The sequence below is a fragment of the Stenella coeruleoalba genome (assembly GCF_951394435.1).
Source record: "Stenella coeruleoalba genome assembly, chromosome: 6".
NCBI classification, from domain to species: Eukaryota; Metazoa; Chordata; class Mammalia; order Artiodactyla; family Delphinidae; genus Stenella; species Stenella coeruleoalba.
Window position 1 is genome coordinate 39,549,297 of NC_137151.1, and position 26,392 is coordinate 39,575,688.

General features: G+C 36.0%; 1 protein-coding gene across 9 annotated transcripts in view; it reads right to left on the minus strand.

Moving 5' to 3' along the window:
- LRP1B (LDL receptor related protein 1B) overlaps positions 1 to 26,392 on the minus strand; it is a 1,831,517-nt gene that overhangs the window by 511,402 nt on the left and 1,293,723 nt on the right. For all 9 annotated transcript variants that reach the window (XR_013828854.1, XM_079925113.1, XM_079925117.1 and 6 more), the window contains 3 exons: positions 19,682 to 19,822; positions 8,114 to 8,239; positions 6,923 to 7,054 (listed from right to left, as the gene is read on the minus strand). Coding sequence is in view for 8 of the 9 variants with exons in the window: in XM_079925113.1 (XP_079781239.1) it covers positions 6,923 to 7,054; positions 8,114 to 8,239; positions 19,682 to 19,822 (399 nt within the window). In the remaining variant the exon portion in view is untranslated. The remainder of the gene's footprint in view (positions 1 to 6,922; positions 7,055 to 8,113; positions 8,240 to 19,681; positions 19,823 to 26,392) is intronic.

Genomic DNA, 26,392 nt, shown 5'->3' on the forward strand with positions numbered 1-26,392 from the left:
TCATTACTCTCTCTCAGATGAGGCTGTACCATTAATCTTCTGCCCCTAAGTTTAGCAGGGGCAGTTCTACAATTGTTGACCATATTATCATCATTCCCTCAAACCCTGGGCGCTGACATTGCCTATCAATTATCTTTCCCAATCACTAGTACAATAGAATTAAAATTCTCACTATGAAATTATCAAGGATCTGATGTTGATTACTCCACTATTGGTTATTCAATTCACGGCTTTTGTAAATTGCAAGGGCAAAAATCCAAATGCAAATCTTTAATGCAGAATTTGAATACCCCAAAGTAACCAACTGTCCTCTGCATGCATATCTCATCCCAAAATCCAGTTTCTTCATTGTTAAAAATACTATCTTCTTCAACAGATTACTGTGATGATTTAAACTGCATAAATACATAAAATTTTCCAAATATTATTCCTGTAATGTAGTAAGTGCTTAATAAATATTAAGGGTTTTTGTGATGCTATTTTAATTTCTTCCTCTTCCAAACCTCCTGTTCCTAACCCACTCGTGGGTGATCAGTTCCATTTCTAGGCTTTCTACTTTAGCCAAGTCCCTGTTCTAAAAGTAATAAGAAATTTATAGAAATAATTAGTTCTTTTTTCCTTTCAAATCCCCCAAAGGATTCTTACTACTTATGGCCTCTGGCTAAGAATGAAACCAAATGATAAAAAAAGATCAATCCATTCCGTATGACCAGTCCAAAAATCAATTAGATGACTTTTCTATTCCTCTTTTAACTAGAAAATTGATAAAAAATTAATGGCCAACAATCTCAGAAGCTGAATCATAGCTTTATATATTTTTTTCCAAAAGAAAGAGTATCAGAAAGAAAAATAAATTAGTATACCCTTGGTTTTCTTAAAATAGGGGAAATACACTTTTTCAAGGTTAAAGTTACACTTTACAATATTAATGGTATCAATGTACCTAAGCTAAAGGAGACCTCCACAATATCATTTGCGTATCCAGTTTCCACAAATAAATAGATACCAATCTATTGTCTAATAGAGTATGAAATAATTTGAAAAGCATCCAAAAGATTGACCTATCCATAAAAATATTTTCTTCATATGTCTTTAATGGTGCCTTAGTTGGATTTACAGTGTTGGGTTAAGATACTGTGCTTCATTCAAACATACTAGTAAGATAACTTGTCAATCTCTTAGCAGCTCTTAATAATTTACTATGATAAGTGTAACCAGGCCTTTTGAGAATAGGGTTCTAGGTAACTCAACTTTGATAATGAGAGGAGTAGAGAAAGACATGAGTATCAGATATAAATGTATAAGAGATTCCTGAGCTGAAAATCCTGAGCAGCTAGAAAGAAATATAGCAGAATAGAGTGACTCAGGAGAGGGAAAAAGAAAGGTGCCCAAACAGAGTGGATGTACTTCATGGGAATAAGTACAAAGCTGGTGTTGGGACCTTTCATTTTCTTGAGGAGTGCTAACTGCCTGGGAAAGAAATTTCAAGAGACTTCATGGTTCTTTCAATAGCAGAGAATAATACATCCCAAATAAGTTGACCAAAGTTTTCATGATAGTAGGTCATCGCTGTGCATTTTCTGGAGCTTTTGGTTTCAGGTAGCCTATTGAGGGATCCAGATGACTAACAGAAGCTTGCTTTGTTTTGCTTTGTATTTTATGTTTTGAGTTCAGACATTATCCAAAAAGGATACGTGAAATATTTCCCATAATTTGTTTGACCTATAATGACTTATTCTATGCGTGGTTATATTCGTTTCCTCGTGATGTTGGTAAGTTTTTGTTTTCTTGTGGCAGTTAATACTTTACATCCCGAAAGATTTACTGGACTTGACCATCTACAAATACATACAAACTGTTCTCATGAGTTGAAAATATAGTCTTGAAACAAATCTGAAATGACAACACAAAGTAGTATCTGTTCACTGTCACAAGAACAGAAAGAAATTGAACCAGCCCTAAAAATTCACTTTGTAGCCAAGGAAATGGTTTCCATAAAATTGAAAAAATGTCTCAAAGCAACAGTATTGTATTTCTTAAGCTATTGCTGTTACTGACATAAAAAGAATTCTTTCTATAATTCTTCTTCGGCCTTGGTTGGTGACAGAGTGGTTATTAGAAAAAAATTGTAAACAGCTCTTTTCTAAGCCTCCAGGCATAATAAAAAAGAGACTCTCACTTGAGTGTCACCTGCTTCAATTATTAGATGGGTTTAAAGCAATATGATTCAGTACATAAATCAAAATAAAGCATGATCTTTTACCAGTACAAATTTGCAGAAGTGCCATGTAGTTTCATCAAGTAATGCCAACAATGGTCTAAATAAAATTGCGTTTAAGTGGTTACAAAGGCAAGATGGCATAGTGTAAAGAATTAAAAGTAGGACACTCCATTACCATGCAGCCCTTGATCTCTCTGGGTTCCTTATCTGTAACATGAGGAAATGCCACTAGATTGTGTCAAATGTTCCTTCTAACATTCAAAGATATATGCAAATGTTGTGGAACTATTGAGGAGAAAATCTTTCATGTAAATAGGTGATATTCAACCGTGTAAATATGGCAACAGAATTTTGTCACATATTCTCCTTCAGGGTTGTTGCAGTTTTTTTTCAATAGACTATTTTTTACAGCAGTTTTAGATTCACAGCAAATTTGAGCAGGAGTCCCCATATACCCTTTCCTTTCCTACACTCACAGCCTCCTCCACTATCAACATCTCTTACCAGAGTGGTACATTTGTTACAAGTAATGAACCTACACTGACATGTCCATAGTTTATATTAGGATCTATAATTTACATTAGGGTTGAGTCTTAGTGTTTTACAGTCTATGGATTTGAACAGATGTATAATGTTAAATGTTCCTTCAGTTTTTGTATTGTCTTAATAGCCAGATCACTGTGTGATGCTGTAAAAAGGCATTAGAATATTCCCCATAGTGAGTGTAAAGCAATGACATCCAAATAATGGTACTTTGATGCTCTCTTTAAAAAAGAAAAAAAATTCCCATAGATTATCCATTCATGCATTACCTCAGAAACTATTCCTAGTTTATCTTTGTCCCCCATAGCAACTTAGCTGTGATGTACTACTCCTAGCAGATAGTAATCAACATTTGTTAACACTGAGTTGGATAACTCCAATTTGGACAAAAGAGATAAAAGATGAAAAAAGCATATAAGCTGGAAAAGTTCAGTCAATCACCATTCTCTGAGTAGAATTTCCTCTAGTTAAGTAATATCCTATTATGTGATTATTGTGAAAAAGTCATAAATACCCCCAAGGTGTGGGTGGCGGAACTGAATAGAGCATTACTTACTGGAGATCATATTACTAACTGGAGCAGTGAGCTTTATTTTGAAGGCTTTTCCCCTAACTAAAATATATCTTTTAAAACATCAAATGCAGTATTCATTCATCAGGAGGAATATCACCCAGCAGGCCAGGATTTTCAAAGCTTAGTATTTTTTTTTCCAGTGGAATGGGACTTTTCCAGTGAAGTGATAAGTATGCTTTGAACATTTAAAAAGAGCCACAGGGTCTTCTTTCTTCTGTGGATAGTATCCAGAATTGCTTCATCTGGTGAAAGAAATCCTTTCACTGCAGAAAACTTTAATTCATTACAACCAAAACCCAGCAAGATTCAGATCTGTTGTGAAATGTACAGGTTTGAGCATATATTTATCCCTGAGAATTGTGGTAGTGAATTGGTATTATAGAAATTATGATAGCTATACCTAACAAGTGATCCTCCTTCACACCATTTCCTTATTATGTTTAGAATAAGGGACAACTGTGCTCTTTCATTTTGTCATCCTTACCTTTGATTGATCCTAAAAGTAGAGATTATGTCCTGAAGTGAATGCAGTTAATGAAAGAAGAGGAAATAGAATGTCTGCAAAGGGAACTAGTAGAGGAAGAACATATAATCAGGTTATAAAGGTCTTGAAAAAAAAAATAGGGGGTGATGTATCAAAAATTTTCTCTATCTCTCTGGAGCAATTCATTATTTTCCTTCCTTCCTCCCTAAAGCAGCTTCATTCAATCAAGTCACAGAGCTTGTATGTGGTCTACAATGCTATTATGAATCAAGTTGCTGACATTCTTATGCTCACATATTTTCATAAAATGCAATTATTAAAAGATCAGACTGTATAGTAGATGGAAGCACAAATGTACGTGGAGACATGGTTGAAAACTCTTGATACTACTGCCAACACCACCATCATCATTAGTGTTTCAGTTGGTTTACTGTCTGCTAGCCTCCTAGGTTTACATTTAATGACTTTAAATATCTGCTCTACAGACTATTCATTATCATCATTAGTAGTAATAAGTTCATTTTCACTAGAGGCGTTTACTAATGTGCTCTTTCTGTCCTCAAGAAGTTAAGAAACAACTATATGCAGATAACTGAATAGAAAAAATACTATCAGTCAAAGAACAGAAAACAAAATCTTTGCTAACTGGGAGCTTAAACATAGCTTGCAGAATATGTTTGTAAATATATATCACATATGCTAATTTCTACAATTTATTACTTTCCATTATTAGGTATTGTTACTATTTTCTGAGCACTCATGTATATCAAGCACTGTGCCAAACATTTACAGACATCGATCTAAATATCCCCCAAAGTGAGGAAACTGAGCCTCAGAAAAATTAAGTAATTTACCCAAGGTCATAGAACTAGTAAGTGGTTAAACTGGTTTTAGAATCCAAGTTGTCTGATGCAAAAGTCTGGTCTCGTCCCACCGTATGTTTTACTGGCCCCTAGGTCTCTGGCCCTCTTAGATTTCAAAGCAAGTTTTATCTTGCTATTTTCTGATTAACAGTAGAAATTTTAATAGACTCTTAAACATTCTAATTTCACATGACTATTCCATATGCCTATATCCTTTTGCATTTAGAAGAAACTGATTTTCCAAAAACAATTCCTTTCTAGGAATGTAATTTTAAAATATGGCAGGTATAATATGAAGAATACAAAGTTTTAACTAATAAGTAGTAATTGCTCCATGGAAAAACTATTTTGATACAAAATATGTTTGTTATAAAATATTAGTAATTACTAAGGATTTAGAAACAGGGAGAGTACTATTCTTTGCAAATAAAATTATCTGCTCTCATGGCACATTATATGAAACTTAACCATTTCAGGGCCAACATACAAACCTTGGAAAGTGAATCCAACTCATGCAAATAATAAGTTTGCCCTTAAGGAACAAGAGATTTACAAATGATCTAATCAGGACATTTGACCAAATGGCTTATTTGATATTTGTATTTGGAAATTTATCAAATACTTTCAAAAATCATTACGTAGTCTTTAAAAGAATAAACTATGTGATACCGGCTAAAACAAGGGACTGTGTGTACATAGTAAAAATATATACACATATATAAATACACCCTTTTCAAGAAGTTCAAGTTTTTCTTAGTTTTGCACCTATTAAATCCTATATAATAAAATTCTACAGAATAACATGTACGTGAATAAGAGGCAGGGTGGATTACGCATGGTAGGGTAGTGAGCCTTCCACAAAAAATGAGGTTGGATCAAAGAGCTTTGTTTGATCAAAAATCACACTAATTTTGGCAAAATTTACATAATGCTCAATAAACTATGCTATATTTCTTCTATACTTCCTTTCGGAAAAAGCCATTTTAAAAAACATAGGAAATTTCCCTCTTTGTGATTCCAAATATTCGGTGCAAATAATTTTCTTAAGAAAAGTCATCTTTGAACCATTTGTAAAAATCCCCAGTAATTCACTGATTTGTAGCCAAAAATTCATTAACACGTGATTGAACAAAATGTGTTAGAGCCGAGGGAAATAATAGGCTTACTACCAGAAGCCCATGTGCTGCTGTTTAAAGATTTTTTTAAAGATTATAGATCAAAGAACGAATTTTTTTAACATCTGACAAAATTGTCTTTACATATATAAAAAATATACTGGGAACATGCAGTACATCTTCAACACCAAAACATTAACTCAGGAAGCATATGATTTAGTTGGATGAGAGATGGAGAAATGTGTTTTTATAAATTTAATCCTTCAAGTGTAGAATAATAAATATGAATATTAATGAAAGAAGTATACCCAATGCTTATGCTATATCTGAAGTTAGCAATTAGAACAAAAAATTTATTTCCTTCAATAAATTTAACAGTTTCTACCATCAATTCCCAACCACACAAATTCTTTTTTTTTTAGCCTTGCCGTGCAGTTTGTGGAATCTCAGTTCTCCAACCACGGACTGAACCTGGGCCATGGCAGTGAAAGCGCTGAATCCTAACCACTAGACCACGAGGGAACTCCCCCCAGATCACACACTGGTGTTAGCCACAAAAAAAGGACAGTGTCCAATCTGCTTTCTTTCACTGTTTGCTAAAACAAGAAGATAAGGTAAAATCTGACTCTGAAATGATAGCTACTGTATTCAAAAGTAAAAAGAATGGTTTAGCATTTATAATTGTTTCCATTATTTGGATTTCATTTGCTATTACCTGTATTAGAATAGATAACCACATCCTGGAAAATAATTTAAATAAGATTATGTTTAAGTAAATAATAAATCAAAGTGCTTTATTTTTAATATTTATAGTTGGATAAAAGTAAAAGTGTCATCTGAAAGATAAAAAAAGATAGAAATACAAATGAAGCAACCAAATGCCAATCATGGCATTTTAATGTACTTGCAATTCAAATGTTATATGTTAGAAAAATGCTGCTTCATTTTTTTCAGACAAAACCTATTTATAACAATTTGTGTTAGGCTTAAAAATTCATTTCTGATTTGCTTTCTTATTCCTCATCTTGACTATCAGAGTACAGATGGAAAGGTTATATTTCCATCATGTTTAATAAATCAAGTGAAAATATTATACATAAATTATGAATAAAAGCTATTTACCTGCATGGAAATCTATTCCCACAGCAAATGAAGTTCCTGATATAGGCATCAAGGCATCCATTTTGTCACTTGGTTCCAGAGGTATTCCCCTGATTCCTTCATGAACAGAGTACATAAGAAATGACTCTATACCTAAATTTAAAAGGAAACAAAAACAAAATGAATATATAACATTAAAATCATTCCATTAGCAGGAGGTGGGTATCAAGATGGCAGAGTAGAAAGACCCCAAACTCACCTCCTCCCATGGGCATGCCAAAATTACAACTACTTACAGAGCAATTATCTATGAGAACAATCTGAAGATTAGCAGAAAAGGTTTTCCACACCTACAGATATAAAGAAGGAGCCACAATGACATGGGTAGGAGGGGCAGAGACATGGTCTAGTCAGGACACAAACACACTCCCAGGTCAGTGACCCACAAACAGGAGAGAAGTCACAACCACAGAGGTCCTCTCTGAGGAGTGAGGGGTCTGAACCCCACACAGGGCTCCCAGCCCAAGGATCCTACACTGGAAAGACAAAGCCCCAGAAAGTTGGGCTTTGAAAATCAGCTGGACTTGTTTTGGAGAGATATATTGGAAACAGAGGCTTCTCTCTTAAAGAGTGCACACAAAATCTCACATATTCCAAGTCCCAGCACAGAGGCAATAGTTGGAAAGGTGCCCAGGTCAGATCCACTTGCTGATCTTGGAGAGCCTTCTGAGAGGCAAGAGGCAATTGGGAAGCCCCCTGGGGACTGACAGGCTGGCAGCAGCCACTTTTGGGATCTCGGGATCCTTTTCAAACTAGTCCAAAAAAATTCAAGAGGAAGAACACCTCCAAATTCATTCTATGGGGACAGCATCACCCTAATTCCAAAACCAGACAAAGATGCCACAAGAAAATAAAACAACAGGCCAATATCACTGATGAGCACAGAGGTGAAAATCCTCAACAAATATTAGCAAACTGACTTAACAATACATTAAAAGGATCATACATCATGATCCAATGTTATTTCTGCCAGGGATGCAAGGATGGTTCAATATCCATAAACCAATCAAAGTGGTACACCACACTAACAAAATAAAGGATAAAAAATTATATGATAATCTCAGTAGACACAGATAAAGCTGACTTTGGTTGCCTAAAATCTGTATGGATGAAGTAAATGCATCAGAACTAAGATTTTTCAAAACCTCATACCTCGACATGACATGCGGTTCTTTTGGAGATAATATCCAACTGTACACATGCAAGTCCTTGTAGTTTCAGATGTTGGTAAACAAAGCTGAGAACATCCACCATTATTTAGTTGGCAGGAATTGCTGCCTGCAAAGTAGGAAAACAAACAAAAGAAACATAAAAATCAAAAAAACTAAAGAAAGTATAATTCAATATCAGTAATTTGAAGAAATATTTATGCTATTATTAATTTATAAATGTAGCTGTTTCATATTGGTATCATATTTTATTCCCTCAAATAACTTGAAGTAGCAGATTATGGTTGAAGTTTCTCCTTCCAAAAAAGCACTGCATAGTGATTACAGGCAACAGTACTATACTCAATTTATAGAATCAATTTAACTTTGAATACAATTTGAATACAATTCAAAGTTGCTAAGAGATTAGATCTTAATTGTTCCCACCACAAAAAAGAAATGATAATTATGTGATGTAACAGATAGCATTATGGTGGTAATCATATTGCCATATATAAAGTATCAAATCAACATATTATACATCTTAACCAACATTATCTATCAATTATATCTCAATAAAAATACATTTACAATAAATAAATAATTTTTTTGTAAAATAAGATACATGAGAGGATTCATAGTTATAGAAGAGCAAAAGGAAATTGGTGTGCCGTGAATATGGTCATAGATCTTTGTAATATTTTAAGGTCACAGAAACAAGGAAATCTCTTTTCTGACTTCTAAATTTCACTTCAACTCTACAGTTACTTCCTTTTCAAGAACACTTTATCCAAATGTATCAAATAAATAGTTGTTAATTTATATTACTGACTCAACTCAAAGATTATACCATTGAAAGTAAGGAGGTACATATATACATATATGTATAATTGATTTTTTAAAAGCAAGGAACTAAAATTTGCCATTCCAAGGAACATAATTCTTCAAAAATAGATTTAAAACACACCCATAATAGTAATCCAATTAACTGGCATATTAATTTGCCTTATTCCTGTGAGGTAGCAATGACAAATATTAGGTAATCACAGGTCGGAATTCTATAAAGATGGTCCATTAAATTTACTAGGCCCAATGTGCTAATTAAAGCTGGTAACATAAAGTTAAGTAATTTACAATCTTATCCATCAAGTTCATTAAATATCCCAGTTTTACAACATTTTTATTATTCTAGGACATGCAATGCCATTTACTGGATGTTCAAACAATGATACAAAGTACAGTAAATCCAGTGAGAATTACAAAGCATTATGAAAGCTATATATCAATAGTGCTCTATGGAAAATTCAAAATACCAATGCAGCTCATTATTTCTAATCTCCTGAATTCAAGATAGTCTGATGGGATTTAATTGTTCAATCAAACCTGTCACAAGTGCTGTCATTTTTGCAGTGTGAAATAGTCTCAACTGGGGAGATTTCTCAACAGGAGATCTACCACATTCTATGCTCATTTCTTATACCTGGCAGTTGCTCTTATGTAGGTCCACATACTAAGATTTGAGTTGCCCTGAACTTCTGAAATGATTACCTTTATCTCATGTATAAACTAATGGAGATTCATTGATTGATTCCCTTTTTTCCAAGCTGACTTACAATACAAAGATGAATTTTCAGCTCTATGATTATTTTAATAATGAGACAATTGTAGTTATGGATCTACAGTAATTCCATACTGACCATGTACGTATTTCATTTTATAGAAAGCATGTGAGTGTACATTAATGCAATGCCAATCTATAGAGATATGCATTTGGATATAAATTTACTTCAACTACCACTAAAGACTGGAAAGCTGGCAAGAGATTGACAAGTGATACTTGTCTATAAAGTTTGAAAAAACACCAAACAGACAGTAGGGGAAACAAGGGAATTGAAGAAGTAAAGAAAAACGGATTGGAGTTGATTTATAAAAACAAGAGAAAATGAGGCATTATATAACCTTGATAATATCCAAAATACATGAAAAAAAGAAGAAAAAGGAGATCCTGGGACTGTGCATTTTTAAACATAATAGTAATAATTATTTTTTATAAATAATAAAATTAACTATGTTAATGGTGTACAACAATAACACAATCCATGTATCATTTGTTTAGTCTCTAAGGGAAAATGATGGTGAAAGAGAAAAGGCAAAAAAATAAAACACATCATTATTTTAATAAGTATCTTTGCCTATTAAATATAGATTTGATGTAGGAAAAATATAGAGAGATTTTTAAAGTAATAATTTAGGTAGTGAATATCTAGCAGGTTAGAAAACTGGTTTGGCTTAATATTTTGTAATGATATTGATGTTCAAACCTCATTCCTAAATTCTCTAGTGGAAATAGAAAGTCCACTTGACTAATGAGAAGTCTCAGCTCTCCAGTGATCTGTGTCAAAAATGATAAATGAAGTAGCTAATTGCACTTTGAAATCCAAAGTGGTAGTAATGTTAACACCTTAAATAGTCCTAAATTGCTCATATTTCATACTAATGAAGCTTTTAAGCTACCTGCTATGATTCTGTTAATGGGACTGTCTTTAATACAGATGCTTTTATCAGCATATTCTTCCAGTAAAAACAGTATTTTCACTGCATTTTAAGCTTAGTCATATTATACCATAAATTATAAGTACTAGAGGGCCCTGTCAGGTAATACTTTCACAGTGCATAGAAGCTACAACTCTACCTATAGAATCAAATCCTTAAAAGATGAGAGGGGGAGGGGACGAGGGGAAGATGGCGGAAGAGTAAGACGCGGAGATCACCTTCCTCCCCACAGATACACCAGAAATACATCTACACGTGGAACAACTCTTACAGAACACCTACTGAACGCTGGCAGAAGACCTCAGATCTCCCAAAAGGCAAGAAACCCCCCACGTACCTCAGTAGGGCAAAAGAAAAAAATAAACAGAGACAAAAGGATAGGGACGGGACCTGCACCAGTGGGAGGGAGCTGTGAAGGAGGAAAGGTTTCCATACACTAGGAAGCCCCTTCGCGGGTGGAGGCTGTGGGTGGCGGAGGGGGAAGCTTCGGAGCCTCAGAGGAGAGCACAGCAACATGGGTGCGGAGGGCAAAGCGGATAGATTCCCGCACAGAGGATCAGGGCAGACCAGCACTCACCAGCCCGAGAGGCTTGTCTGCTCACTCACCAGGACGGGCGGGGCTGGGAGCTGAGGCTCGGGCTTCGGTCGGAGCACCGGAAGAGGACTCGGGTTGGCGGCATGAACACAGCCTGAAGGGGTTAGTGCACCACGGGTAGCCGGGAGGGAGTCCGGGAAAAGGTCTGGAGCTGCCGAAGAGGCAAGAGACTTTTTCTTCCCTCTTTGTTTCCTGGTGCGCGAGGAGAGGGAATTACGAGCACTGCTTAAAGGAGCTCCAGAGACGGGCGTGAGCCGCGGCTAAAAGTGCGGACCCGAGAGACAGGCATGAGACGCTAAGGCTGCTGCTGCCGCCACCAAGAAGCCTGTGTGCAAGCACAGGTCACTCTCCACACCTCCCCTCCCGGGAGTCTGTGCAGCCCGCCACTGCCAGGGTCCCATGATCCAGGGACAACTTCCCCGGGAGAACGCACGGCGCCTCAGGCTGATGCAACGTCACGCAGGCCTCTGCCGCCGCAGGCCCGCCCCGCACTCCGTGCCCCTCCCTCCCCCGGCCTGAGTGAGCCAGAGCCCCCGAATCAGCGGCTCCTTTAACCCCGTCCTGTCTGAGCGAAAAACAAAGGCCCTCCGGTGACATACATGCACAGGCGGGGCCAAATCCAAAGCTGAGACCCTGGGAGCTGTGAGAACAAAGAAGAGAAAGGGAAATCTCTCCCAGCAGCCTCAGAAGCAGCGGATTAAAGCTCCACAATCAACTTCATGTACCCTGCAACTGTGGAATACATGAATAGACAACGAATCATCCCAAATTGAGGAGCTGGACTTCGAGCACAAGATTTATGACTTTTTCCCCTTTTCCTCTTTTTGTGAGTGTGTATGTGTATGCTTCTGTATGAGATTTTGTCTGTATAGTTTTGCTTCCACCATTTGTCCTAAGGTTCTATCCGTCCTTTTTGTAAATTTTTTTAATAATTATTTTTAATTTAATAACTTTATTATTTTTTAATTTATTTTATTTTACTTTATCTTCTTTCTTTTTTCCTTCCTATCCTCCTTCCTTCCTTCCACCATCCCTCCCTCCCTCCTTTCTTTCTTCCTTCCTTCCTTCCTTCCCTCCTTTCTTTCCTTCTTTCTTCCTATTTCTACTAATTCTTTCTCTCTACTTTTTCTCCCTTTTATTCTGAGCTGTGTGGATGAAAGGCTCTTGGTGCTGCAGCCAGGAGTCAGGGCTATGCCTCTGAGGCGGGAGAGTCAACTTCAAGACACTGGTCCACAAGAGACGTCCCACCTCCACATAACATCAAACGGCGAAAATCTCCCAGAGATCTCCATCTCAACGCCAGCACCCAGCTTCACTCAACGACCAGCAAATTACAGTGCTGGACACCCTATGCCAAACAACTAGCAAAACAGGAACACAACCCCACCCATTAGCAGAGAGGCTGCCTACAATCAAAGTAGGTCCACAGAAACCCCAAAACACACCACCAGACGTGGACCTGCCCACCAGAGAGACAAGATCCAGCCTCATCCACCAGAACACAGGCACTAGTCCCCTCCACCAGGAAGCCTACACAGCCCACTGAACCAACCTTAGCCACTGGGGACAGACACCAAAAACAATGGGAACTACAAACCTGCAGCCTGCAAAAAGGAGACCCCAAACAGTAAGATAAGCAAAATGAGAAGACAGAAAAAAACACCGCAGATGATGGAGCAAGATAAAAACCCACCAGACCTAACAAATGAAGAGGAAATAGGCAGTCTACCTGAAAAAGAATTCAGAATAATGATAGTAAAGATGATCCAAAATCCTGGAAATAGAATAGACAAAATGCAAGAAACATTTAACAAGGACCTAGAAGAACTAAAGATGAAACAACGATGAACAACACAATAAATGAAATGAAAAATACTCTAGATGGGATCAATAGCAGAATAACTGAGGCAGAAGAATGGATAAGTGACCTGGAAGATAAAATAGTGGAAATAACTACTGCAGAGCAGAATACAGAAAAAAGAATGCAAAGAACTGAGGACAGTCTCAGAGACCTCTGGGACAACATTAAACACAACAACATTCGAATTATAGGGGTTTCAGAAAAAGAAGAGAAAAAGAAAGGGACTGAGAAAATATTTGAAGAGATTATAGTTGAAAACTTCCCTAATAAGGGAAAGGAAATAGTTAATCAAGTCCAGGAAGCACAGAGCGTCCCATACAGGATACATCCAAGGAGAAATACGCCAAGACACATATTAATCAAACTGTCAAAAATTAAATACAAAGCAAGCATATTAAAAGCAGCAAGGGAAAAACAACAAATAACACAAAAGGGAATCCCCATAAGGTTAAAAGCTGATCTTTCAGCAGAAACTCTGCAAGCCAGAAGGGAGTGGCAGAGCATATTTAAAGTGATGAAGGAGAAACACCTGCAGCCAAGATTACTCTACCAAGCAAGGATCTCATTCAGATTTGATGGAGAAATTAAAACCTTTAAAGAAAAGCAAAAGCTGAGAGACTTCAGCACCACCAAACCAGCTGTACAACAAATGCTAAAGGATCTTCTCTAGGCAAGAAACACAAGAGAAGGAAAAGACCTACAATAACGAACCCAAAACAATTTAGAAAATGGGAATAGGAACATGCATATCAATAATTACCTTAAATGTAAATGGACTAAATGCTCCCACCAAAAGACACAGACTGGCTGAATGGATACAAAAACATGACCCATATATATGCTGTCTACAAGAGACCCACTTCAGACCTAGAGACACATACAGACTGAAAGTAAGGGGATGGAAAAAGATATTCCATGCAAATGGAAAGCAAAAGAAAGCTGGAGTAGCAATTCTCATATCAGACAAAATAGACTTTAAAATAAAGACCATTAGAAGAGACAAAGAAGGACACTACATAATGATCAAGGGATTGATCCAAGAAGAAGATATAACAATTGTAAATATTTATGCACCCAACATAAGAGCACCTCAATACATAAGGCAAATACTAACAGCCATAAAATGGGAAATCGACAGTAACACATTCATAATAGGGGACTTTAACACCCCACTTTCACCAATGGACAGATCATCCAAAACGAAAATAAATAAGGAAACACAAGCTTTAAATGATACATTAAACAAGATGGACTTAATTGATGTTTATAGGACACTTCATCCAAAAACAACAGAATACACATTTTTCTCAAGTGCTCATGGAACATTCTCCAGGATAGATCATATCTTGGGTCACAAATCAAGCCTTGGTAAATTTAAGAAAATTGAAATTGTATCAAGTATCTTTTCCGACCAAAACACTATGAGACTAGATATCAATTACAGGAAAAGATCTGTAAAAAATACAAACACATGGAGGCTAAACAGTATACTAGTTAATAACCAAGTGATCATTGAAGAAATCAAAGAGGAAATCAAAAAATACCTAGAAACAAATGACAATGGAGACACAACGACCCAAAACCTGTGGGATGCAGCAAAAGCAGTTCTAAGGGGGAAGTTTATAGCAATACAAGCCCACCTTAAGAAGCAGGAAACATCTCGAATAAACAACCTAACCTTGCACCTCAAGCAATTAGAGAAAGAAGAACAAAAAAACCCCAAAGCTAGCAGAAGGAAAGAAATCATAAAAATCAGATCAGAAATAAATGAAAAAGAAATGAAGGAAACAATAGCAAAGATCAATAAAACTAAAAGCTGGTTCTTTGAGAAGATAAACAAAATAGATAAACCACTAGCCAGACTCATTAAGAAAAAAAGGGAGAAGACTCAATAGAATTAGAAATGAAAAAGGAGAAGTAACAACTGACACTGCAGAAATACAAAAGATCATGAGAGATTACTACAAGCAACACTATGCCAATAAAATGGACAACCTGGAAGAAATGGACAAATTCTTAGAAATGCACAACCTGCAAAGAGTGAATCAGAAAGAAATAGAAAATATAAACAGACCAATCACAAGCACTGAAATTGAAACTGTGATTAAAAATCTTCCAACAAACAAAAGCCCAGGACCAGATGGCTTCACAGGTGAATTCTATCAAACATTTAGAGAAGAGCTAACATCTATCCTTCTAAAACTATTCCAAAATACAGGAGAGGGAGGAACACTCTCAAATTCATTCTACGAGGCCACCATCACCTTGATACCAAAACCAGACAAGGATGTCACAAAGAAAACTACAGGCCAATATCACTGATGAACATAGATGCCAAAATCCTCAACAAAATACTAGCAAACAGAATCCAACAGCACATTAAAAGGATCATACACCATGATCAAGTGGGGTTTATCCAGGAATGCAAGGGTTCTTCAATATACGCAAATCAATCAATGTGATAAACCATATTAACAAATTGAAGGAGAAAAACCATATGATCATCTCAATAGATGCAGAGAAAGCTTTTGACAAAATTCAACACCCATTTATGATAAAAACCCTGCAGAAAGTAGGGAACTTTCCTCAACATAATAAAGGCCATATATGACAAACCCACAGCCAACATCATCCTCAATGGTGAAAAACTGAAAGCATTTCCACTAACATCAGGAACAAGACAAGGTTGCCCACTCTCACCACTCTTATTCAACATAGTTTTGGAAGGTTTCACCACAGCAATCAGAGAAGAAAAGGAAATAAAAGGAATCCAAATCGGAAAAGAAGAAGTAAAGCTGTCACTGTTTGCAGATGACATGATACTATACCTAGAGAATCCTAAAGATGCTACCAGAAAACTACTAGAGCTAATCAATGAATTTGGTAAGGTTGCATGATACAAAATTAATGCACAGAAATCTCTTGCATTCCTATACATTAATGATGAAAAATCTGAAAGTGAAATCAAGAAAACACTCCCATTTATCACTGCAACAAAAAGAATAAAATATCTAGGTATAAACCTACCTAAAAAGACAAAAAAACCTGTATGCAGAAAATTATAAGACACTGATGAAAGAAATTAAAGATGATACAAATAGATGGAGAGATATACCATGTTCTTGGATTGGAAGAATCAACACTGTGAAAATGACTCTACTACCCAAAGCAATCTACAGATTGAATGCAATCTCTATCAAACTACCACTGGCATTTTTTACATAACTAGAACAAAAAAATTCACAATCTATATGGAAAGACAAAAGACCCCGAATAGCCAAAGCAATCTTGAGAATGAAAAACGGAGCTGGAGGAATCAGGCTCCCGGATTTCAGAGTATACTACAAAGCTACAGTAGTCAAGACAGTATGGTATTGGCACAAAAACAGAAATATAGATTAATGGAACAGGATAGAAAGCCCAGAGATAAACCCACACACATATGGTCACCTTATCTTTGATAAAGGAGGCAGGGATGTACAGTGGAGAAAGGACAGCCTCTTCAATAAGTGGTGCTGGGAAAACTGGACAGGTACACGTAAAAGTATGAGGTTAGATCACTCCCTAACACCATACACAAAAATAAGCTCAAAATGGATTAAAGACGTAAATGTAAGGCCAGAAACTACCAAACTCTTAGAGGAAAACATAGGCAGAACACTCTGTGACATAAATCACAGCAAGATCTTTTGACCCACCTCCTAGAGAAATGGAAATAAAAACAAAAATAAACAAATGGGATCTTATGGAACTTCAAAGCTTTTGCATAGCAAAGGAAACCATAAACAAGACCAAAAGACAGCCCTCAGAATGGGAGAAAATATTTGCAAATGAAGCAACTGACAAAGGATTAATCTCCAAAATTTACAAGCAGCTCATGCAGCTCAATAACAAAAAAGCAAACAACTCAATCCAAAAATGGGCAGAAGACCTAAATAGACATTTCTCCAAAGGAAATATACAGACTGTCAACAAACACATGAAAGAATGCTCAACGTTATTAATTATTAGAGAAATGTAAATCAAAACTACAATGAGATATCATCTCACACCAGTCAGAATGGCCATCATCAAAAAATCTAGAAACAATAAATGCTGGAGAGGGTGTGGAGAAATGGGAACACTCTTGCACTGCTGGTGGGAATGTGAATTGGTACAGCCACTATGGAGAACAGTATGGAGGTTCCTTAAAAAATTACAAATTGAACTACCATATGACCCAGCAATCCCACTACTGGGCATATACCCTGAGAAAACCATAATTCAAAAAGAGTCATGTCCCAAAATGTTCATTGCAGCTCTATTTACAATAGCCCAGAGATGGAAACAACCTAAGTGCCCATCATTGGATGAATGGATAAAGAAGATGTGGCACATATATACAATGGAATATTACTCAGCCATAAAAAGAAATGAAATTGAGCTATTTGTAATGAGGTGGATAGATCTAGAGTCTGTCATACAGAGTGAAGTAAGTCAGAAAGAGAAAGACAAATACCGTATGCTAACACACATATGTAGAATTTAAGAGAAAAAAAATGTCATGAAGAACCTAGGGGTAAGACAGGAATAAAGACACAGACCTACTAGAGAACGGACTTGAGGATATGGGGAGGGGGAAGGGTGAGCTTTGACAAAGCGAGAGAGAGGCATGGACATGTATACACTACCAAACGTAAGGTAGATAGCTAGTGGGAAGCAGCCGCGTAGCACAGGGAGATCAGCTCGGTGCTTTGTGACCGCCTGGAGGGGTGGGATAGGGAGGGTGGGAGGGAGGGAGACGCAAGAGGGAAGAGATATGGGAACATATGTATATGTATAACAAATTCACTTTGTTTATAAAGCAGCAACTAACACACCATTGTAAAGCAATTATACCCCAATAAAGACGTTAAAAAAAAAAAGAAAGAATCATGGATAGTGCCCTATGCTACGAAAAAAAAAAAAGATGAGGGGGATCTTGTTAAAATGAACAATGTGAGACAAGCATAATACAATGAATTTTTCTTCCAAGAAACTATTGGAACTGTACCTACAAAAATTCAATGTATTATATTAATTTACAATTTCAAAGTATGTGTTTGTTCACATTTTGAAGGAATAAATATAGATTTAAAAAAATGTTTGGAAATATAATCTCTCTCTAACTTGTGTTTTATAATATGTATTTTCAGATATAATCTCATTCAGTATAGACTATGAACTAAAGTTTATTATAGTACTGTAAGTTTTTATACTTAACAGATTGTATTGAAATCCACAAAAGTGCCATATTTTATTTATTGAGTGCCAGTATTTTATTCCCAGTTAAATAATCTATTTTCCATGACTTGAATGCCAGTAAAATTATTTATTTTGATATAGAAAATTTTCTATTAAGTAATTCCTAGTGAAAACTCTCCTGTTCATTATTATAGACAATGACCAAATATATATATATATATATATATCAGAGAATAAGTACAGATTTTGTGCCTAAGAGTTTGGGTGTCAATGTCTTCTCAACCATGAATGGATCCCAGTAATCAGTTCAGATGGTTTTACAACGCAATTCTTTTCTCTTAAAAATATTTTCTTTTCCTGAAAAAGAAATATTTCCTGCTGCTCCTGGCAAGAAAGGATTCCAGACTGAAATTTGACCCATGCTTTTTTCAGAAAAGGTAACCATGAATCTGGTCTTCACTTTGTCTCCGGCTGTGCAGGAATGGCTCTCAATTGGTATCTCCAATAAATTCTGCCTGCTTGATTGCTGTCACCTGTCTTCAGAATTAGTGATCCCTTTGGTTCACTATTATCTCTACTCTTATCTGCTTTGATCTACATGCCCAAATCCTTTAGATAAAAATCCTTTTAAGTTTTCTTGATATTTTTTTCCTAAGCAGAAAAATATATGAAGAAAAGGATTTTACGGCAGAGATTTAAGTAAGGTAGTAGAATATAGAAGAATATTTTTTCTAGGAAGGGAGTTCTGCTAATGTCATGGATCATGAACCAAAAACGAAGAAAAGACTAGCAGGTGTAGGGCTGTACTGGCTGGCATCTCTAATCTAATTGCCATTTGGGCAATGTGACAAGTCCACGTACGTAAACCATCTGTTAGTTCTCTCACTCCATTTCACTGCACACCATTTGGACAAGCAAAAACAAAAACGCAAAATGCTTAGAGCCAAACAATGAAGTGCTTTTGGTTATGAAATTCTTGCATCAACATAGTCCATTTGAAGTCCTCTAGTTCATTCTGTTTCTGGCATAATTATACATTGAATATATTTTACTGGGATTTTTTCCTTATTCTTATATTTTTAAATCAAGAACAAAATAAGACCTCTTTGAAGACCTGACAAATTAAGATTCCTTGGGCAGCTTTGCTAATGTTTTGAAAGCTCATTATATACCTTATGCTAAAGGCATTCCTTCTACAGTATTAAGCAGCATTTGCCACCCCCCTTTTTTTTACTAGAAGAAAAATAGGGAACTTCAATTTTTGACTTGAGAAAATAATATGAAAAAAGAGAACATTATATACTCAAAAGGTGGCACAAATGCATTACCGTGTGACTTACCTTGCTGTGCTTCTTTATCATACACTTTCATATGAACGACCCCAGAAGTCTTATTTCTTAGAACAGTGGGGTTTCTTCCATCTCTTTTGCTGCAGGTTCCCAGCTGAGCTAAGTTTTGGTCTGCCCACCACAGTTTCTTATCTATAAAAATGAAAAGTTTTTTTATGAAAAAGATAATCATCTTATTAAGTAATAATAAAGAACTATTAAACTCTAGTGCTTTCTGATTTCTTTTGTTAAATTCCCAAACCCTGTTTCTATGAGAAACAGCAAAATCATTTTTACTTCTTTTTTTAATGTTTCTTTAAAATATTTTTAATTTAATTTATTTTTTTTATACAGCAGGTTCTTATTAGTCATCAATTTTATACACATCAGTGTATAAGGTCACTCCCAATCACCCAATTCATCACACCACCCCACCCCCCACCGTGGCTTTCCCCTCGGTGTCCATAAGTTTGTTCTCTACATGTGTCTCAACTTCTGTCCTGCAAACCGGTTCATCTGTACCATTTGTCTAGGTTCCACATACATGAATTAATATGCGATATTTGTTTTCCTCTTTCTGACTTACTTCACTCTGTATGACGGTCTCTACATCCATCCACATCTCAACAAATGACCCAATTTCATTCCTTTTTATGGCTGAGTAATATTCCATTATATATATGTACCACATCTTCTTTATCCATTCATCTGTCGATGGGCATTTAGGTTGCTTCCATGACCTGGCTATTGTAAATAGTGCTGCAATGAACATTGGGGTGCATGTGTCTTTTTGAATTATGGTTTTCTCTGGGTATATGCCCAGTAGTGGGATTGCCGTACATATGGTAATTCTATTTTTAGTTTTTTGAGGAACTTCCATACTGTTCTCCATAGTGGCTGCATCAATTTACATTCCCACCAACAGTGCAAGATGGTTCCCCTTTCTCCACACCCTCTCCAGCATTTGTTCTTTGCAGATTTTCTGATGATGCCCATTCTAACTGGAGTGAGGTAATACCTCATTGTAGTTTTGATTTGCGTTTCTCTAATAGTTAGTGACTTGGAGCAGCTTTACATGTGTTTCTTGGCCATCTTTATGTCTTCTTTGGAGAAATATCTATTTAGGGCTTCTTCCCATTTTTGGATTCGGTTGTTTGTTTATTTAATATTGAGCTGCATGAGCTGTTTATATATTTTGGAGATTAATCCTTTGTCTGTTGATTCATTTGCAAGTATTTTCTCCCATTCTGAGGGTTGTCTTTTCGTTTTGTTTATGGTTTCCTTTGCTGTGCAAAAGCTTTTAAGTTTCATTAGGTCCCATTTGTTTATTTTTGTTTTTATTTCCATTGCTCTAGGAGGTGAATCAAAAAAGATCTTGCTGCGATTTATGTCAGAGTGTTCTTCCTATGTTTTCCTCTAAGAGTTTTATAGTGTCCAGTCTTATATTTAGGTCTCTAATCCATTTTGAGTTTATTTTTGTGTATGGTGTTAGGGAGTGTTCTAATTTCATTCTTTTAAATGTAGCTGTCCAGTTTTCCCAGCACCATTAATTGAAGACACTGTCTTTTCTCCATTGTATATCCTTGCCTCCTTTGTCATAGAGTAGTTGACCATAGGTGCATGGGTTTATCTCTGAGCTTTCTATCTTGTTCCATTGATCTATGTTTCTGTTTTTGTGCCAGTACTATATTGTCTTGATTACTTTGCTTTGTAGTATAGTCTGAAGTCAGATTCCTCCAGCTCCATTTTTTTCCCTCAAGACTGCTTTGGCTATTCAGGGTCTTTTCTGTCTCCATACAAATTTTAAGATTTTTTGTTCTAGTTCTGTAAAAAATGCCACTGGTAATTTGATAGAGATTGCATTGAATCTGTAGATTTCTTTGGGTAGTATAGTCATTTTCACAAAATTGATTCTTCCAATCCAAGAACATGGTATATCTCTCCATCTGTTGGTATCATCCTTAATTTCTTTCATCAGTGTCTTATAGTTTTCTGCATACAGTTCTTTTGTCTCCCTAGGTAGGTCTATTCCTACGTATTTTATTCTTTTCATTTCAGTGGTAAATGGGAGTGTTTCCTTAATTTCTCTTTCAAATTTTTCATCATTAGTGTATAGGTGTGCAAGAGATTTCTGTGCATTAATTTTGTATCATGCAACCTTACCAAATTCATTGATTAGCTCTAGTAGTTTTCTGGTAGCATTTTTAGGATGCTCTATGTATAGTATCATGTCATCTGCAAACAGTGACAGTTTTACTTCTTCTTTTCCAAATTGGATGCCTTTTATTTCTTTTTCTTCTCTGATTGCCGTGGCCAGGACTTCCAAAACTATGTTGAATAAGAGTGGTGAGAGTGGACATCCTTGTCTTGTTCCTGATCTTAGAGGAACTGCTTTCAGTTTTTCACCATTGAGGATGATGTTGGCTGTGGGTTTGTCGTATATGGCCTCTTTTATGTTGAGGTAGGTTCCCTCTATGCCCACTTTCTGCAGAGTTTTTATCATAAATGGGTGTTGAATTTTGTCAAAAGCTTTTTCTGCATTTATTGAGATGATCATATGGTTTTTATTCTTCAATTTGTTAATATGGTGTATCACATTGATTGATTTGCATATATTGAGGAATCCGTGCATCCCTGGGATAAATCCCACTCGATCATGGTGTCTAATGGTTTTAATGTGTTGTTGAATTCTGTTTGCTAGTATTTTGTTGAGCATTTTGCATCTATATTCATCAATGATATTGGTCTGTAATTTTCTTTTTTTGTAGTATCTTTGTCTGCTTTTGGTATCAGGTTGATGGTGGCCTCATAGAATGAGTTTGGGAGTGTTCCTCCCTCTGCAATTTTTTGGAAGAGTTTGAGAAGGATGGGTGTTAGCTCTTTTCTAAATGTTTGATTGAATTCACCTGTGAAGCCATCTGGTCCTGGACTTTTGTTTGTTGGAAGATTTTTTTTTTTTTTTTTTTTTTTTTTTGCGGTATGCGGGCCTCTCACTGTTTTGGTCTCTCCCGTTGCGGAGCACAGGCTCTGGACGCGCAGGCTCAGCAACCATGGCTCACAGGCCTAGCTGCTGCACGGCATGTGGGATCTTCCCGGACTGGGGCATGAACCCGTGTCCCCTGCATCGGCAGGCGGACTCTCAACCACTGCACCACCAAGGAATCCCTTGTTGGAAGATTTTTAAACACAGTTTCAATTTCATTACTTGTGATTGGTCTGTCCATATTTTCTATTTCTTTCTGGTTCAGTCTTGGAAGGTTATACCTTTTGAAGAATTTGTCCATTTCTTCCAGGTTGTCCATTTTATTGGCATAGAGTTGCTTGTAGTAGTCTCTTAGGATGCTTTGTATTTCTGCGGTGTCCATTGTAAGTTCTCCTTTTTCATTTCTAATTGTATTGATTTGAGTCCTTTCCCTCTTTTCTTGATGAGTCTGGTTAATGGTTTATCAATTTTGTTTATCTTCTCAAAGAACCAGCTTTTAGTTTTATTGATCTTGCTATTGTTTTCTTTGTTCCTATTTCATTTATTTCTGCTCTGATCTCTATGATTTCTTTCCTTCTGCTAACCTTGGGTTTTGTGTGTTCTTCTTTCTCTAGTTCCTTTAGGTGTAAGATTAGATTGTTTATTTGAGATTTTTCTTGTTTCTTGAGGCAGGCTTGTATAGCTATAAAATTCCCTCTTGGAACTGCTTTTGCTGCATCCCATAGGTTTTGGATCATCGTGTTTCCATTGTCATTTGTCTCTATGTATTTTTTGATTTCCTCTTTGATTTCTTCAGTGATCTCTTGGTTATTTAGTAATGTATTGTTTAGCCTCCATGTGTTTGTGTTTTTTACCTTTTTTCCCTGTAATTTATTTCTAGTCTCATAGCATTGTGGTCAGAAAAGATGCTTGATATGATTTCAATTTTGTTAAATTTTCTGAGGCTTGAGTTGTGACCCAAGATGTGATCTATCCTGGATAATTTTGCGTGTGCACTTGAGAAGAAAGTGTAATCTGCTGTTTTGGATGGAATGTCCTATAAATATGAATTAAATCTATCTGGTCTATTGTGTCATTTAAAGCTTCTGTTTCCTTTGTTATTTTCATTTTGGATGATCTGTCCATTGGTGTAAGTGAGCTGTTAAAGTCCCTCACTATTACTGTGTTACCGTCGATTTCCTCTTTTATAGCTGTTAGTACTTGCCTTATGTATTGAGGTGCTCCTATGTTGGGTGCATATATATTTATCATTTTTATATCTTCTTCTTGTATTGATCCCTTGATCATTATGTAGTGTCCTTCCTTATCTCTTGTAACATTCTTTATTTTAAAGTCTATTTTATCAGGTACGAGTATTGCTACTCCAGCTTTCTTTTCACTTCCATTTGCATGAACTATCTTTTTTCATCCCCTCACTTTCAGTCTGTATGTGTCCCTAGGTCTGAAGTGGGTCTCACATAGACAGCATATAGATGGGTCTTGTTTTTGTATCCATTCAGCAAGCCTGTGTCTTTTGGTTGGAGCATTTAATCCATTCACTTTTAAGGTAATTATCCATGTGTATGTTCCTATGACCATTTTCTTAATTGTTTTGGGTTTGTTTTTGTAGGTCCTTTTCTTCTCTTGTGTTTCCCACTTAGGGAAGTTCCTTTAGCATTTGTTGTAGAGCTGGTTTGGTGGTGCTGAATTCTCTTATCTTTTGCTTCTCTGTAAAGCTCTTGATTTCTCCATCGAATCTGAATGACATCCTCCTAGGCTGTCTTCATTTCTTTTCATTCATTTTTCTTTATTCTGTTTTGCAGCAGTGAATTCCATCATTCTGTCTTCCAGGTCACTTATCCATTCTTCTGCCTCAGTTATTCTGCTATTGATTCCTTCTAGTGTAGTTTTCATTTCAGTTATTGTATTATTCATCTCTCTTTGTTTGTTCTTTAATTCTTCTAGGTCTTTGTTAAACGTTTCTTGCATCCTCTCGATTTTGCCTCCGTTCTTTTTCCGAGGTCCTGGATCATCTTCACTATCATTATTCTGAATTCTTTTTCTGGAAGGTGACCTATCTCCACTTCATTTAGTTGTTCCTCTGGGGTTTTGTCTTGTTCCTTCATCTGGTACATAGCCCTCTGCCTTTTCATCTTGTCTATCTTTCTGTGAATGTGGTTTTTGTTCCACAGGCTGCAGGATTGTAGTTCTTCTTGCTTCTGCTGTTTGCCCTCTCCATTTTTACTTTTAAAAATATAACCCATAGTACATTCTATTGTTTAAATTTTCCTCCTCTCTCTCCAATTAGAGATACTTGACTTAACTTTTCTTTTTCTTAAAAACCACATGATATAAATAAAAGTATATTTCATATTAATATGGAATACAGAATTTATTATTTTCAATCTGAACCATGATCATAGTAGTATTGTGCTATATCTCTAAATGAACAGCAAAATCCAACAAGATATCTGAACAAGTATAAAAAGGACTGTTCTCTAAGTTGTGTTTCAAGTGTGTAAGCTTTTAATCATTTGCACTCTCCATTACTGGATTCTTCACATTTATAGTAACATATTTTTTATAGTTTATGCTTCTTTCTCCGAAATTTTATAAATGTGCACTATTAACTTGTATTGAGTGTTCATTTGGTAGCAGAGACTCTGAAATGTGCCACAGATAGAAAATAGTCCAGTAGCCAGAATTCTAGTAAAATTTCACATTATTATATTATGTCAAACTGTCATAGCAAAGCTATAAGGATACTGCTATCATTTTTCATTTCATAGATGAAGATTCTGAGATTCAAAGAGATTATTTTAATCATATATACATATATGGCCTGTCTCTAAAACTAGTGTTCTTTCAAAGTCTCCATGCTGAGTGCATTAAAAAATTTAACATAATGAAATAAGTTTAAATAAAAATCATAATTTTAAAGGTTTTGAACAATTTAGACTTTTCAACAAGCATCTAACTTAATGACAACTGAGACCACATCAATTTCAACCTAGAAGATACACATTAATAATAACCATCCCTTTCGAAATCTGCTTTTGTGCAATGCACAGTTCTAAACACTATAGATTAATTCAGTTAATCTTCACAATTCTATAAGGTACGTACTACTATTATTAAACCATCTTACAGTTAAGAACACTGAAGCAAAGAGAGGTTAAGTGGTTTTTCCTGGATCACAGAATGAATAGTGGCTCCAGGTTACGAACCAAGCACTGATTTTAGAGTCCATGGCATAAATCTCATTGCTACACTGTCTCCTTCCATAGATGGATAGAGTTTAGTCTTCTTTCTCTTGACATATAGATATGGAACTTAGATTATGATGGTGAAGTTGAGTAACTAATTCATTTATGTTTTTATTTACACTCACAAATTTATTTTTAGGAACAGAGAAGTTCTCTGTGAAAAGGGCAGAGACTTTGTAAGAGACTCTTTTGAAAGGTGTATAGCACAGTATAGTGGATTGAGCACATGTGTTTCCACTTCTGTTTCTTCTACTAACCCACTGCAACAGAAATATGAAAACATAAAACAGAAAAAACCCATAGTGAATCCACATAATAAACAAGAGAATGACAGGCATATAAACAAAGTGTACAAGATGGTCAGTGTATGGAAACAGGAAAATGGGGAAATAGGCAGATAAAGTTGTAACCTAGAATGTGATTTTAAAAAGGCTACGGAGGAATGGAAGACATCCCCTTCCACAGAACTCTAGATGACCTTGCTTTTAGCTTGGA